The following is a 13,904-nucleotide window of genomic DNA, read 5'->3' as shown; positions in this document are numbered from 1 at the left end:
TTCTTTTACAGTTTTCTTCACAATATAGCATGTGGTGATATATATATATATAGACACACACATATATCTGGGCACTGCGTAGGTAAATGTAGTAAGTACTTTATGAAAAACAGGTTTGGGAGTAACACTGACTAGACCGTAGACTATTAGAGATGGCTATATAACACATGCAATTTGAACTCTTTCAGTGTTTGAGAAGACAATGCCCAGCTATATTACTGATGGAAACATCTGATTTTAGAATGAATCCAAGTTCTTCATCTGCTGAACTTGCGCAAGTGTAGTCAAATCACATTATCGATGCACTTGGTGTATACAATATGAGAGCAACACCATGTTATCTAGTCATCTTTTTATGACCTTCAAGATCAGGCGATGATTGCAGAAGCTCTAGAACACATAAAGTGTACTGTCACACTTAAAGAGTGCATTGCAGCAGATGATAAGTTAACTGCCACAATGTATTTTGCGCTAGACACTTCATGTTTATTTGGGCTGTGTTTTAATAAAAGGCTTTAACTTTTTTATTGACTCCATGGCCCATATAAATTTAGAATTTCCCTCAGTGATGTCAGCTAAGGGCTCATCCATAGACTTTAATCAATGCTTTTCTACACCTGTACAGAATGCAGCCATTAAAGCCTATGGACGCATATCACACATTCAATGAGTTGATGTCACTGAGGTTAAAGATCATTTTTAACTTTCAGTGGCATTAGCATGGTGAAAATGAATTTAGCACCTGCTGGTTAAAGTTAATGGTGTAACAAAAATGTTTGCCACCTGGGTGAAAATGCTGATTGGTGCTTTACGCACCAAGTAGACTGGTGTTGAAAAGAAAGTCGCAGACTGTGAAAATACACTTCAATTATACCTATGTACAAACTAGTATCAGTCAAAAATAAATGCCCTAATGTCTGAATTGGTATGACAAAGAGAAAAGATGTCTGTGGCACTAAATATTATTCATATCCCACAAAATAATAAAATAGAATAAAAATATTGTACCTGGTAACATCTTGGAAAGTGTAAAGAGTGTGGAGTCATTAGCCACAAAACAGGAGGAGAACAGTAGGGCGCCATCTTTTTGGTGAAGGTCAGCCAGTTCTCTTTCCAAATCCACATGGAATTTACTGGTACCAGAGATGTTTCGTGTGCCACCTGCACCAGCGCCATAGTGTTGCAACGTATCTCTAAATCAGAAGGGAAGGGTGAAAAAACTTACATCAGTGACAAGCTTCTCTTTTACTTTATATAATATCTTTGGTGTTGTATTATGATTTTAACATGTTTAGCTACTTTGCAAGAAATCATCTTATTTTACCAGATGCCAAACAAAACAATATTACAGTTGTTATGCTAGGAGTCACAAAATGTCACCAGAATAATTGCAGAAATGGAATGAAATATATTTACATATCCACTAAGTCATAGCCTTTAGGAGTTGGGGTAACATCACACGAAAACTGCAAGTATTCAGAGAGCTGTTTATTTATTCTAAGGAGTGATGTAACACTAGCCACTGATGCAGGTGAGCATTCATTAAGGTGCATTCCAAGCGGCCATTGCAGTCCACAAGTACAGAATAGTAACAAAAGTTGTTGTCCATAAAGCAGAAACTAGTTAGGATGCTTAGCCCAAGACACATCACATAGAAATCACTAAACATAGTGCATTGTAGTACTGCAGTGTCAGCAACTTAACGGGTAACAGACTTACTTTTGGTGCCAAGAGATTGGAAAGCTCTGGTTTCTGTTCCCACACCAGGTACTTGGATTCATTTCCCAATACTGACACTGAGGTGCAGCATAAGGGGGAGATGCTGCACTTCTGAGAGTGGCATCCTTCAGATGAGATATTAAACCAAGCCCCCATCTGCCTGACTTGGTGGTAGTTCAGGTGAATGTAAAAGATACCACAGCACTTATTGAAAAAAAGAGAGTAGTGCAACTTCCTTGGTGCTCTGGCCACATTTCCCATAGTCATTATGAATACAACCTCAGTTCTCCCATGAAAAGAGGTCGTTGGCCTAATGAGACTAACCCATTCAACAAAGAGTAAATAAATAAAATAAAACAAATATTTAAGTTCTGTGAACTCCAAAATAAAAGGAATATAAAATAAAATGTCTTTAAATTCTTTCGATATGGTATTATTAGCTGTTTCCCCTGGCTCCAAGAATAACCACATTATATTTGAATATGTTTACCACATCCATTCTCAAAATGCATAAGTGATCGTTTGCCATATTAACAATTGTCCTTGCCTGCTAATTACAGAATGATAAACAGGAGAGTTCCACCATTAGGACCTTCACCGCCATCTTCTTGGCATCAGCAAGGATATGATTACAAATGTCTGCAGAATTCACCCTCAGGACTACAGTATTGGGACCATTCTGTACTGGTAGTAATGGAACTGGCATACTCTCCTTAGATTAGCAGAGTCCAGGTCATGCAGACACAACCTTTTTTGAACAAAGACCTCAGAAAACCTTATACTTTTTCATGTTCAATGTTTGGGGAAAGTCTGTGATGAAGACATTGCAAACATGCAGACTGTTTTCAAAAAAAATCAGCTAGTGCTTTAAAAAATATTTTTCTTTTTCTGAGGCTAACACAACAGTAGGCAGCAAACCTCTGCTCATCATCTAGGGTTCGCCTGCTTTGGACTTAGGTACCATAAGTTATTTTTTTAACCCTTGTAGTTCAACAAGGACAGTATTGAACTGTGTACCCAGACCTTAGCAAATGTATATGATGGCGATAGCCCTCGCATATTAAATCAGTCAGGTTATTCAGTCTATTCAAAACTGTGCCGTTGATGTTTTATCACAGCCCTCCATGGTACATATTTGTGTATACAGAAGGGTGAAATGATGCTACTATAATGTGTATAATGAAAGGCAAGAATGTTGTACATACTGCTGCTTATCTCGTAAAATGCTATCACTGCATGTAATATTCATCCTGCTCCTTCCACTCACTCCAGAATTTAGTAATCTACTCTATGAACATGTTATTACTATTTATCTATGTATTCCCTAAATTTCTAATTTACAGTATTTAAATGATGTTGCTATATACTCTATGTATATTTTAACTGTTTTGTGTATAGCTTTTCTCCCTGGGCCTCCACTGAAAAGAGGTCCCTTTTGGTGCCCAGTCAAACTATCCTGGCAAACAAATGCTAATAACTAACTAAATAAATAAATATTATGTTATACTTTATATTAAACTAAATTAAAAACAACTGTGGAAATGGTTACGCAGATAAAAGAAAAGCCTAAACTTCTCAAGCATGTAATGGATGTACAAAAAAGTAAAGACATTTGAATTCTTACTACATGTGGGAACCCTCCCCACCTCTACACACACACACACACACACACACACACACACACACACACACACACACACACACACACACACACACACACACACACACACACACACACACACACACACACACACGCACGCGACCCATATATTGTTCCTCAAGCTCACATGTGTTAGCCAGTTGATACAAGCTGGTAATATTTTGGTTGTATTTTGTCACCTTAATGCAGTCTTTGCCCTTTTAGAGAGGTGGAACCTCCAAAGCCGTGTGGTATGTATTGTATAAATTACCTTAAAAATGAAATTATATTACCACCTTCCAGTAAAGTTGTTATGTGGGTTTCCTACTCAGTAATCCAATTACCTTTTTGTAGAAACTATTTGTGTTTGGGAGATGTAAAATCAGTGCCTTAAGTCATGTTACAGTTGTGTGGCTCCTGGTGTTTCTTGACATCATGGCAGTTGTGTCTTGTAAAACATGATTTTGAGACTGCTAAGAGAAGTGTATGATAAATGGTAAGTTGGCTACTAAATCATGACTGCTTACTTAAGATCTAAGTAAATGGAATATCAGTAACTGAAGATTTCTTCATAACGATACCCATCTTCCTGCGATCAACACATGATGGAGCTAATATTTTTACAGATAATTTTACTATCCATGGCTCATGCTAGAAAAATTACTGTGAGATCATATTAGTAATGGATTGCCTAATATTAGAGTTTAGAGAATTTACCACAATGCCTTAGTATCACTGTGGTACTTTTTTCTTTATTTCTTCTCTATTCCCATGAGTCAAAACTGAGTTCCATAAGGTATTCTTTGTCACTTTTAAATAGCGGTTAACACGAATAGCTTTTACACTAAGGTTTAACATTTATTACTCGTAAATTATTAAAATACATGGTGCTACCAGCTGGTGCTGGCTGACACACATTGTGAAAAATGGATATAATTGGATGAATTTTGTTGAATACACAACTCCTGTTGCTTATCAGTTTTTTGTGAACATTTATGTGAGCACATGGCCTCTTTTGAACCTTCCCTGGGTGATACCCTTTGAATGAATTTTACTATAGTAAACTTGTGTGTAGTTTCTCATGGATGAACATTGCTGTTATAATATTGTTATTTTAAGATTTTGAGCATAATCAGAGCACCCCTTATAAATTATTTTTTACAGGGGTTCCCATTCATGGTGGCCTCCAAAGTAAAACTTGCAAGGTCATCATAAATCAGTGCCTCACGGACGGAGAATAAGTCACTCCATGATATAGAATCCTAATATAGACTATAGAAATGTGTTATTAAATGTAAATTGTGAGATTGTGTTGTACAGTGGGCACTGACTGATGTATGAGCAGGGACATTGAATGTATACCAAGATGTTACCACAGTCACTCTGAGTTGTATGTGGGAATCGACACATAATGGTCCTACGTATAGCTCTGGCCATTACAGTTTGCAGTGTGTAGCATATAATGGAACAACTGAATTGTTTAATGCAATTGTTTTATAAGGTACTGCACAGCTCAGAAATATATTGTCTTAATGTACCTACAGCTTTATTACTTAGTATTGTTCAGCAATCTTCCTTGGAATACACTGAACAAATATGAATGTGTTGAACAGGGAAAGTCTGACACATGCCATTGTTTATTGTTTTTCCCTAAAATCTACATGGAATTTCTTTGCAGAGATTCATATGTTATGCACTTCTACCCTTCATTCACTGATCTTTCACTTATTTATTAATCTACTTTAAACTAGGCATGCAGACCAGAACTAAGGGAATAACATAAAGGTAACAAAACAAGCAAACAATATAGAGTACTCCTACTGCTGTGGGCAGCCATTAATTCGTTGTCTGCTTTTCAAGTAATCACTGTATGCAAGCTATACAAGACAGTTTGCATAAATGTTTAAATTAATAAACTGAAATTAGATGTTGCCATACACCCATTTGATCTGTTCAGCTGTTAGGTTCTACATTATGTTTTTCTTTCATTATCCATATTCTCAGTCAAGGTAATTCACAGTTTTATTGTTGCTGATGTTTTTTTTACTTAAGTAATTGTAACTCTGGGATTTTTATTTATTACACATTAATATTCTTCTGTTTATTATTTTTGCTATCCTTACCTAATTTAATTCTTTTTTATCTCATTTAAAAAATGCTTAGGTTTAAGTATGTAAATAAATATCAAATGAGGTATTGTTTGATAAATGCACCTTAAGTTACTACAGAAGTGCATTCATAGTTTGTTGTAAATTTAACATAGTTTGAGAGTGCTTTTGCAAAAATAGGGAAATAGACTATACCAAAGTCTGGGTCCTGAGACAGAAAGAAATTACTGATAGCAGAAAGCTTGTACTGGGGAATATAGAGAGAGAAGATAAAAACTGGAAGAACACAAAATATTTTAGTAAAGCAATACATTGAAAAGTTGAGGCTATTGCAATTAATGTAACTTACTTTATTATGATTGATAATATTTTATTATGTTTAACTATATCATTAGCATACTTATGACAAGTGGTTACATGTGAATATTTTTCTTGCCATTTTTCATCCACTCTGTAACCCACAACACACACACACACACACACACACACACACACACACACACACGCACACGCACACGCACACGCACACGCACACGCACAAGCACAAACACACACACACACTGTCCTGTAACTTGCTTTTCTGCACGGGCGCAATAACCTGGTTTCTATCATTACACTCTTTCTTGCATGCTTTTTGAACAGTGTGTAAAACTTTTTGGATTATTCTAGAGATTTCTTACTGACAATCTCAGTGACACCCCAAGATTAGCAACAGAGTTTCTCTAGGGTAGTTTTCACTTTTGTTTCAGGGATTTATTCTATACATTTTTGCAAAGTTTCAGTGTTATTCTTTGCAATAGTCCATGACTGCAGTTTTCACATTTCAAATTGCTCACCTCTTGGCTGTGTAAATTGTAATGTATCTCAGCCTTATTTTATCTATGGGCTTATATTATTTTTTTTATTCTTAGTAAATCTTTAGTCTGAACATTAAGAATTCTTTCTAGCAGTAAATATTTTTCACATATAACTTACGTTTTATTTGTTTGCTAAATGGGCTGGCCACTGTTGGAATATTTACAGAGCAGAATGAGAAAGAAATGTTGAAGAAGTGCAGTAAATTATATAATGACATTATGCAACATAAAAATACATAGTGATGTTTACTTAGCTAAATACTACGCTGCACCTCTGAATGTGGGAAACAAGCGTGTTTGAAGATTACAAACGTTTTGTGGAGTTGTTCATAAGCAAGACAGGGTGTAAAGAAACTATACCTCTCATCTGTTCATAATGTTGTAGAATGTCCCGATTTTTTCCTCATATTTTTGGTCTGTTCCTCATAAAATTTGTGGTTTTCTGAAAAATCGCTGAGGACTGAAGTCACTAAATAATGATACACATTTGAGTTTCAGACTATATACATCTCTCAAAATATTCATGCTACACAAATCCTGTTATTCTAGAAAGTTTATAAGAGAATTAGCCTTTGTCCCGCCATTATTTTAAGGCTTTGTCCAGATTTCTTGCACTAAGAGGATGAGAAGTATGGACATTACTTATGACAGCTTACATTCAGTGCAAATAAACACAGAATTATTCATGAGAAGAAACCCCAGGGTAAGGAAAAATAGTTAGAAAAACACAAAGTGTGACATTGGGTTGTGCATACCACACGACCAAACAGAAAATGAAAAAGGCTGGAGGCATCATACACTAGGTAAAATATCATGCTAGCAGTTATGGTTACAGATGTATAAGATTGTGAGCTGCTTGCCTAGAAGTCCCAAAAAGAAGCAGGAAAATATGTCATCACACTAAGAGAGCCTCCATTTTGAACAGAATGCCACCCAGGAAGTAAGTTGTTGTATGAAAATGCTGGAAATCAAGAGACAACTGCAATTAAGGATTTGAAACAACCTATGGCTACATAATCTCACAGGTACTGAAAACCTTCCTTAAATCACTAGCAGTAGTAAATTAAAGGCAGGTATAGAAGAAGAATATATTTGTAAATGATGGAACCTAAAAAGCAAGACTCTTGTAAATAAAACTGACTTTATGCTCATTCAACAGTTTTTTTTTTTTATCAACTAGCAGTAGGAGTTCTAGAGAAAGGTCTTGATACTATGTGTATTAGATGCATTTTAATTTGAAGAATATAAAGGAGCTATATTTTATCTGCTTGTCTAGACGAATTATAAGAATGGAAGTATATAACATCTGTTCATACCATTTTATATGATACACTCAACAGTAAATAGTATATAACATCTGCTCATACCATACTGTATGACACATTCTACAGTTAATGAGTCCATTGCTCTATTAGGTCAGTTTTTTTTTTCCTGTAATATATATATATATATATATATATATATATATATATATATATATATATATATAGCACTCAAAAGAAGGTTAGAGAAAAGGTATATAGCTAGACATATGGAACCTTCTACAAGGTTATATATTATATTGTATACGATCAGTACAAGCCATAAGTTACACACAATCCCTAATTGGGTTAAAAACATCTATTATATTCATAATAACTAAGTTGCTGGCTAGGTAGCGTTTACCCTGGCAATGTTGTGATGTTTTTTGGAATGCAAAATAATTATTGTATGATAGTTAAAATTGTATATATTTTCATTTTTTTCAATTCTAGGACTATGTTTATATTAACTGTTTACTGAACTAACCCTTCTCTTTCAGAGGATAGTGGTAAGTGGTTAGGCACAAGGGAATTTCTGAAAGAGTGTTATGTCGCCTCCCCCTCTCATGCTATTTAATCCCAACACCCATCAACTAATAACCACAATGTTATGCCAAATACTCTCCTCACAGCACACATATGTATTTTAGTTAAAGGACTATTCAAATCAATATTCAGTTTAGATGATTAACATAGCCTTATGGAATATAAATGGCTTACAAGACATTAAAAAGAAAAGGCTAGTTATGCACCTTATATACAAACTGAAGTTAGATATAACCTTTCTGCAGGAACTCATATGACTATGGAACAATGAGACAAGGGTACTGAAAAAAACACTAAGTGGATTCAGCAAATAATAGCAGCTGGTGATAGTACCGCATCAAGAGGGAGAGCTATAATAGTCAAGAAATTATTTAAAGGGAACATCGTTAAACATAGTATTGATACAAAAGGTAGATGGTGCTATTTCACATGTTTACATCCAGCATACAACAAACTGTTATTACTTTGTAATATATATGGGCCTTGCAACTATCAGCTTGATTCTTTTAATTGAAATCTATAACTTATTATTAAAGCACCCAGAACATCTGATTATAATTGGCGGAGATTGGAACATAACAATAAATCCATCCAAAGATAGATCAAATAAAAATTACACTCAGTCTCCTCATGCCACAACCTTTCTATCAGAACTACTTGATGACTCCAACTTAATAGATCCCTTTGAATTTAACAACACAGACAGCCTAAGTAGCAGATACACATATTTCTCCCCATACCATAAGACCTGGTCTAGAATTGACATATTTCTAATTTCTCAAAGCTTTGCTCTTTATGAAGTACAATATAATCTAGAACCTAGATCAATATCAGATCACTCAAAGATAAATTTAACAATAACACAAAATAAAAAAAGAGATATACTACCCACAATGCCTCAATCTGGACTTTAAACTCAAACCTACTGAAAGTTAAAGAAGTGGAACAAGAGATTATAAACTCTATTATTCATTTAAAAGAAAACCTTGTAAATAATGATACTCCTCTGGATAGTCAATGGGCAGCCTTTAAAGCCATGACTAGGGGTACCTTCATCCAAAAAGCATCATTCTACAAAAAGCAGAAAAGTGAAAAAATAACTAACATAGAGGGCAAGCTAAAACAAATCGAAATAGAATTACAAAGAAACCACACTCCCACTCTTGAGAAAGACATGACAAGTCTACAAAAACAATTAAATGAGATCCCAATGCAACAATAAACATTTACAGAACTAAGGATGCTATATACATATGCGGAATGGGCTCATACCCCTTCCAAAATGCTAGCGAGACTTATCAATGTAAGGAACCCTGCATGTAAAATGCAAGAAATAAAATATAAAGACAAAATTCATAACTCAGATAATGAAAAATATGGGTTTTTGAAGAAATATTTCAATCCATATATGGCCCACAAGATCTTATTAATGACAACCTTTTCCAAATCTTTGTGGATAACTTAGACTTCCTTCAAATCAATGACAGACAATATAATAGTCTTAAAAGTCCATTGACAGAAGAGGAAATAAATAAAGCGATTGAGAAGTTAAAATCTGGGAAAGCTCCTGATCCTGATGGATACGTGGCAGAATTCTACAAACATTTTAAGCAACAATTAACCCCAGTACTTTTAAAGCTATACAATTACATAAGTGAAGCTGGGATATCAGAACTTTATTCGAACAATTCCAAAACCATACTTATACCAAAACCAAATACAGACTCCACAAATCCAAACAACTACAGACCTATAGCTTTGATAAATATAGATTTAAAGATATTTTAAACAATTTTAGCACACAGGATGCAAAAAGTAGCCCTAGCTTTAATTGCACCTGAACAACTAGGCTTTATGAGTCAGAGAAAAGTATGGGACAGCACATTAACCATGGATGCCTTATCCCACTTATGTGCCAAGGATAAATCCCCTAAATATGCTTTATCAGTTGATGTAACAAAAACCTTTGAAAGAGTCAATCAAAAATTCCTCCTCTTTGTACTCTCTCAATTTGAATTCCCTAAAGAATACATAGAAATGATCAAACCATTATATAGTAAAGCAACTACAACTCTGTATATTAATAAGAAAACATCTAACCCAATACAAATTCTTAATGGCTCCAGACAGGGATGCCCACTCTCACCAATCCTGTTTAATTTCTGTGTAGAAGTTTTATTACTACAAATCACTCAGAGAACATATCATCACCTTATTTTGATATCTGAAACCCAAATAAAATACACAGCCTTTGCAGATGATCTCAATATCTACTTTCAATATCTCGATTCTGACTTAAATAAAATCCTATCATCCATATAAAAGTTTTCCCTAGTATCTAACTATGAAATTAATCCTAAGAAGTCAATTATATACCCAATTAACCCCCCTGGGACATAAAGAATTTTATTTTCTGGAGACAAATGTTAAAGTGCAATATACGCTGAAATATTTAGGTATAATCTTTAACCATACACAATCAGATATGTTCAATAACAATACAGTTAAAACCTGGTCCAATATAAGAGGTAACATTAACAAATGGGAAAAGCTTAAACTATCTACCTTATCAAAAGCTTCAATAGTCAAAATGAATATACTGCCTAAGATTTTATACCATTTGAATGCCACCTTCATAAAAATTCCAGCTTCCTTCTTCAACAAGATGAAAGTTTGACTAGCAAAATTCATATGGTACCCAAAAAGTACAAGAATTTGCTATAATATACTAATACTTTCAAAAGAAAAAGGAGGTCTCAGCCTTCCTGATTTTCAACTGTACTACGAAATTATTAATGCTAGTCACATCATGCAAATAGCAAACCATGACCCAATAGGCAACGAATGGTATCCACTATGGATTAAATTATTTCACCAAACTATTACATCTAAAGTTAACACAAAAGCGATTCCCTTCTTAAATCAAGATATCCTCAAGACAACAAAAATTCACCCAATCTTAATTAATAGCTGTGACATTTTCAAGAAATTACTGATATCAGTAAATCTTAAAAACACAGTTACTCTGCTATAACCAATACATAACAACCCAGATATAAAATTAGCAAACTCCATGGTAAACCTAGATAAATACCCATTAATAAAAAAATTATACAGTATGGGACTTCTACCAAATACAAAACCTCTCAATGGAAAATATAATAAACCTACTTAGAGCAAACAATAATTATAAAGTGATAATTAAACAAATCCTATACTTAGTATAATAACCAAAGATATCAGTGTAATGTCAAATTAGCACAACAAATTCAAAAATTGCTCTTAAATAAAAAGAAAATGCTCTCAAATACATATACATTAATATCAAAAATTAAATATCAAAATACAATACTTTTCTCAAAGTTTTGGGAAGGAAAAGGTAATACCATAATAGACAATCAGAAGGAATCAGCTACTAGAAATACTATGAAACTGACGCTATATAAAAAATTAATATACACCCAGATCATGATTTTTAATAATGCATACCATACACCTGTACACCTAAACAAATTCAATTCATCTAAGTCCCCTTACTTCCATTCTGTCCTAATAAAGAGGCAGATATCCTCAACATCTTCTGGAGTTGCAAAACAGTTTATAAACTCTGGTGCTCACTAAGATTACTCAGAGAAATCAGGCTATTCAAAATTCACTTTGTCATGGGAGACAGCAATACTGCATATATTCAAAAGCAATAATAATACTTTCTTTAACCACATAATAATAACACTATGCACCCTATTAAAATCTTACATAGCAAAGAACTGGATAGACAGGTCAAGACTAATCTGGTCAGAATACAAAAGCAAGGCCAAAAATATATATATTGGCTAAGAAACTGTATACAAAAAGTCAGAAGAACTAAACATATTATCAGAATTACTGCAAAACATTAATTGATATATTATCATAAATTGCAAGACAAATGCTAATAAAACAAAGATAGTAAACACATATCTTAGTTGGGATTTGTAACAGCATTATCTAAGGTGACAATTTTTTGTAAATATGTATATAAGGTTTAGTAGAGTAGACTGATATCTTTGTGTAGGTTGGTGTTATATTTCTAAATATGCTCTCATTTGTCACTATAATGTACAAGTGAATTCCTTATGTTTATCCAGTACTGTATTCCTAGCTATTTCAAATGTTATTTAGCAAAGTGTGTATTATCTATTGAATAACTTCCTCATGTTAAACATTCTGTAACATTCAACTGTACCAGAGTTACATCTTGTTTATCTCTCTACTTGTATTTTATGTGAGAAAATATTCATTAAAAAGTTATTTGAAAAAAAAAAAGATTGTGAGCTGCTTATGAGCTACAACCTGTAGTTTTGGATTTGGCTCCCTTCTCCCCTTGTATCCTGTGTATTCTGAATAAGTCATTTATTCAGACAGAGTTCCTGAGTTAACTATAAAACAGGTTCTTGTGCCTAATTGGTAAACACATCTGATAAATGACCAAAATAAAAAAAGGCTAACAGTAAGGAGGAAGTTGCTGTTCTCCTGCACAGACAGTTGGCGAGGCCCTGTCTTTCCTGTACTGTCAGTTGGTGAGGCCCTGTTTTGATAGTTCTGGAGATTTCCCTCATCTCCAAAAGGGAGGTAGAATAAATGAAGACTGTCTAGTGAATGTCAACTAAACTGGAACAAGACTTGCACCAAAAATGATGCCATGAGAGACAGAAAGAAACTGGCTGAGTGGTTGAATATGTATGCCGGAAAAGCAGTGGAAAAGATATAACAAAGGAGCACAATACAAAATGTGGGATGGGGAACAAGGACAGCTTATGGGAATTATAAAAAAAAATTTTCCCTACTCAGAGGAAAAAAATAGTAGATGCTGATAAGATTCTTTGAGAGGCAGTAGATTCAATTCCATTGAAATAATTTAAGAATGTATGGGGCCAATTCAGGGCAATTCTACAGAGAGGCTGTTACATTATAGTTGATCCAGAGCTATAATTAGGAATATGGACACCTTCAGAAGTCAAGCAAGCCTTATCTGTCACCATTGTCTATGCTTCTTTGTCAACACATGGAACACTGATTTTTTTCAGAAGTAACAGAATGTGGCAACCTTTATCACTTACGAAATGGCCTGGAGGACATGAGGATGGCGACTCATGCCTAAGTAATCATTACTGCACCAGACAGACACTTCCTTTTGCCTGTTCAGAGACTCAGAGTAATCCTCAGCATATGGAAAGGCATCTGCACGCCTGTTTACAGTTTTAAACACACGGTAAGTGTGATCGGTCTTCTTTTCTTCAATCTTTTCATCAAAAAAGGCATCATACTTAAAGATTGGCATCCCTGGTAGAGAGAGAGATGAGGGAAAAAACAACATAATTAGACTACTAACAGTCTGTAACATTATACAGAAACAGTGGATTACACAGATTTACTCTATGTTTGTTCTATAAGAATCTACTCCTGGTATGGACACTTTACTAATGTGAATTCTACCTGCTGGCACTTGGCTTACTAACACTAGGGTTTGTCAGCCCACTGTCTACCAGGGGTCTATATTGGATGCTTGAACGTTTAAAAGTTCGAGTGTTATATGGTCGACACCATATGATCAAACTTTTAAAAGTTCAAACATTAAAAAAAATAAACAACATAAATAACCTACCTGAATGTTTTAAGCAGGGGGGCAAGTCCTCCTGCACAACCAACATGGGAGGCTCCACCTCCCCCACACCCCTGCTCTTTAAATATACCA

General features: G+C 34.5%; 1 protein-coding gene across 2 annotated transcripts in view; it reads right to left on the bottom strand.

Annotated features, from left to right (window-relative positions):
- The window catches only part of LOC122792914 (5-aminolevulinate synthase, erythroid-specific, mitochondrial-like), a 199,260-nt gene that overhangs the window by 113,899 nt on the left and 71,457 nt on the right, over nucleotides 1–13,904 (bottom strand). For both annotated transcript variants that reach the window (XM_044060480.1, XM_044060489.1), the window contains exons 5-6: nucleotides 13,270–13,492; nucleotides 1,009–1,193 (exon numbers count right to left, since the gene is read on the bottom strand). In XM_044060480.1, coding sequence (XP_043916415.1) covers nucleotides 1,009–1,193; nucleotides 13,270–13,492 — 408 coding nt within the window. The remainder of the gene's footprint in view (nucleotides 1–1,008; nucleotides 1,194–13,269; nucleotides 13,493–13,904) is intronic.

This window comes from Protopterus annectens, chromosome 1.part0 (genome assembly GCF_019279795.1).
Source record: "Protopterus annectens isolate FY-2018-M chromosome 1.part0, PAN1.0, whole genome shotgun sequence".
Lineage (NCBI taxonomy): Eukaryota > Metazoa > Chordata > Ceratodontiformes > Protopteridae > Protopterus > Protopterus annectens.
Note: the sequence above shows the minus strand (reverse complement) of the source record. Positions and strands in the feature narration are given on the sequence as shown.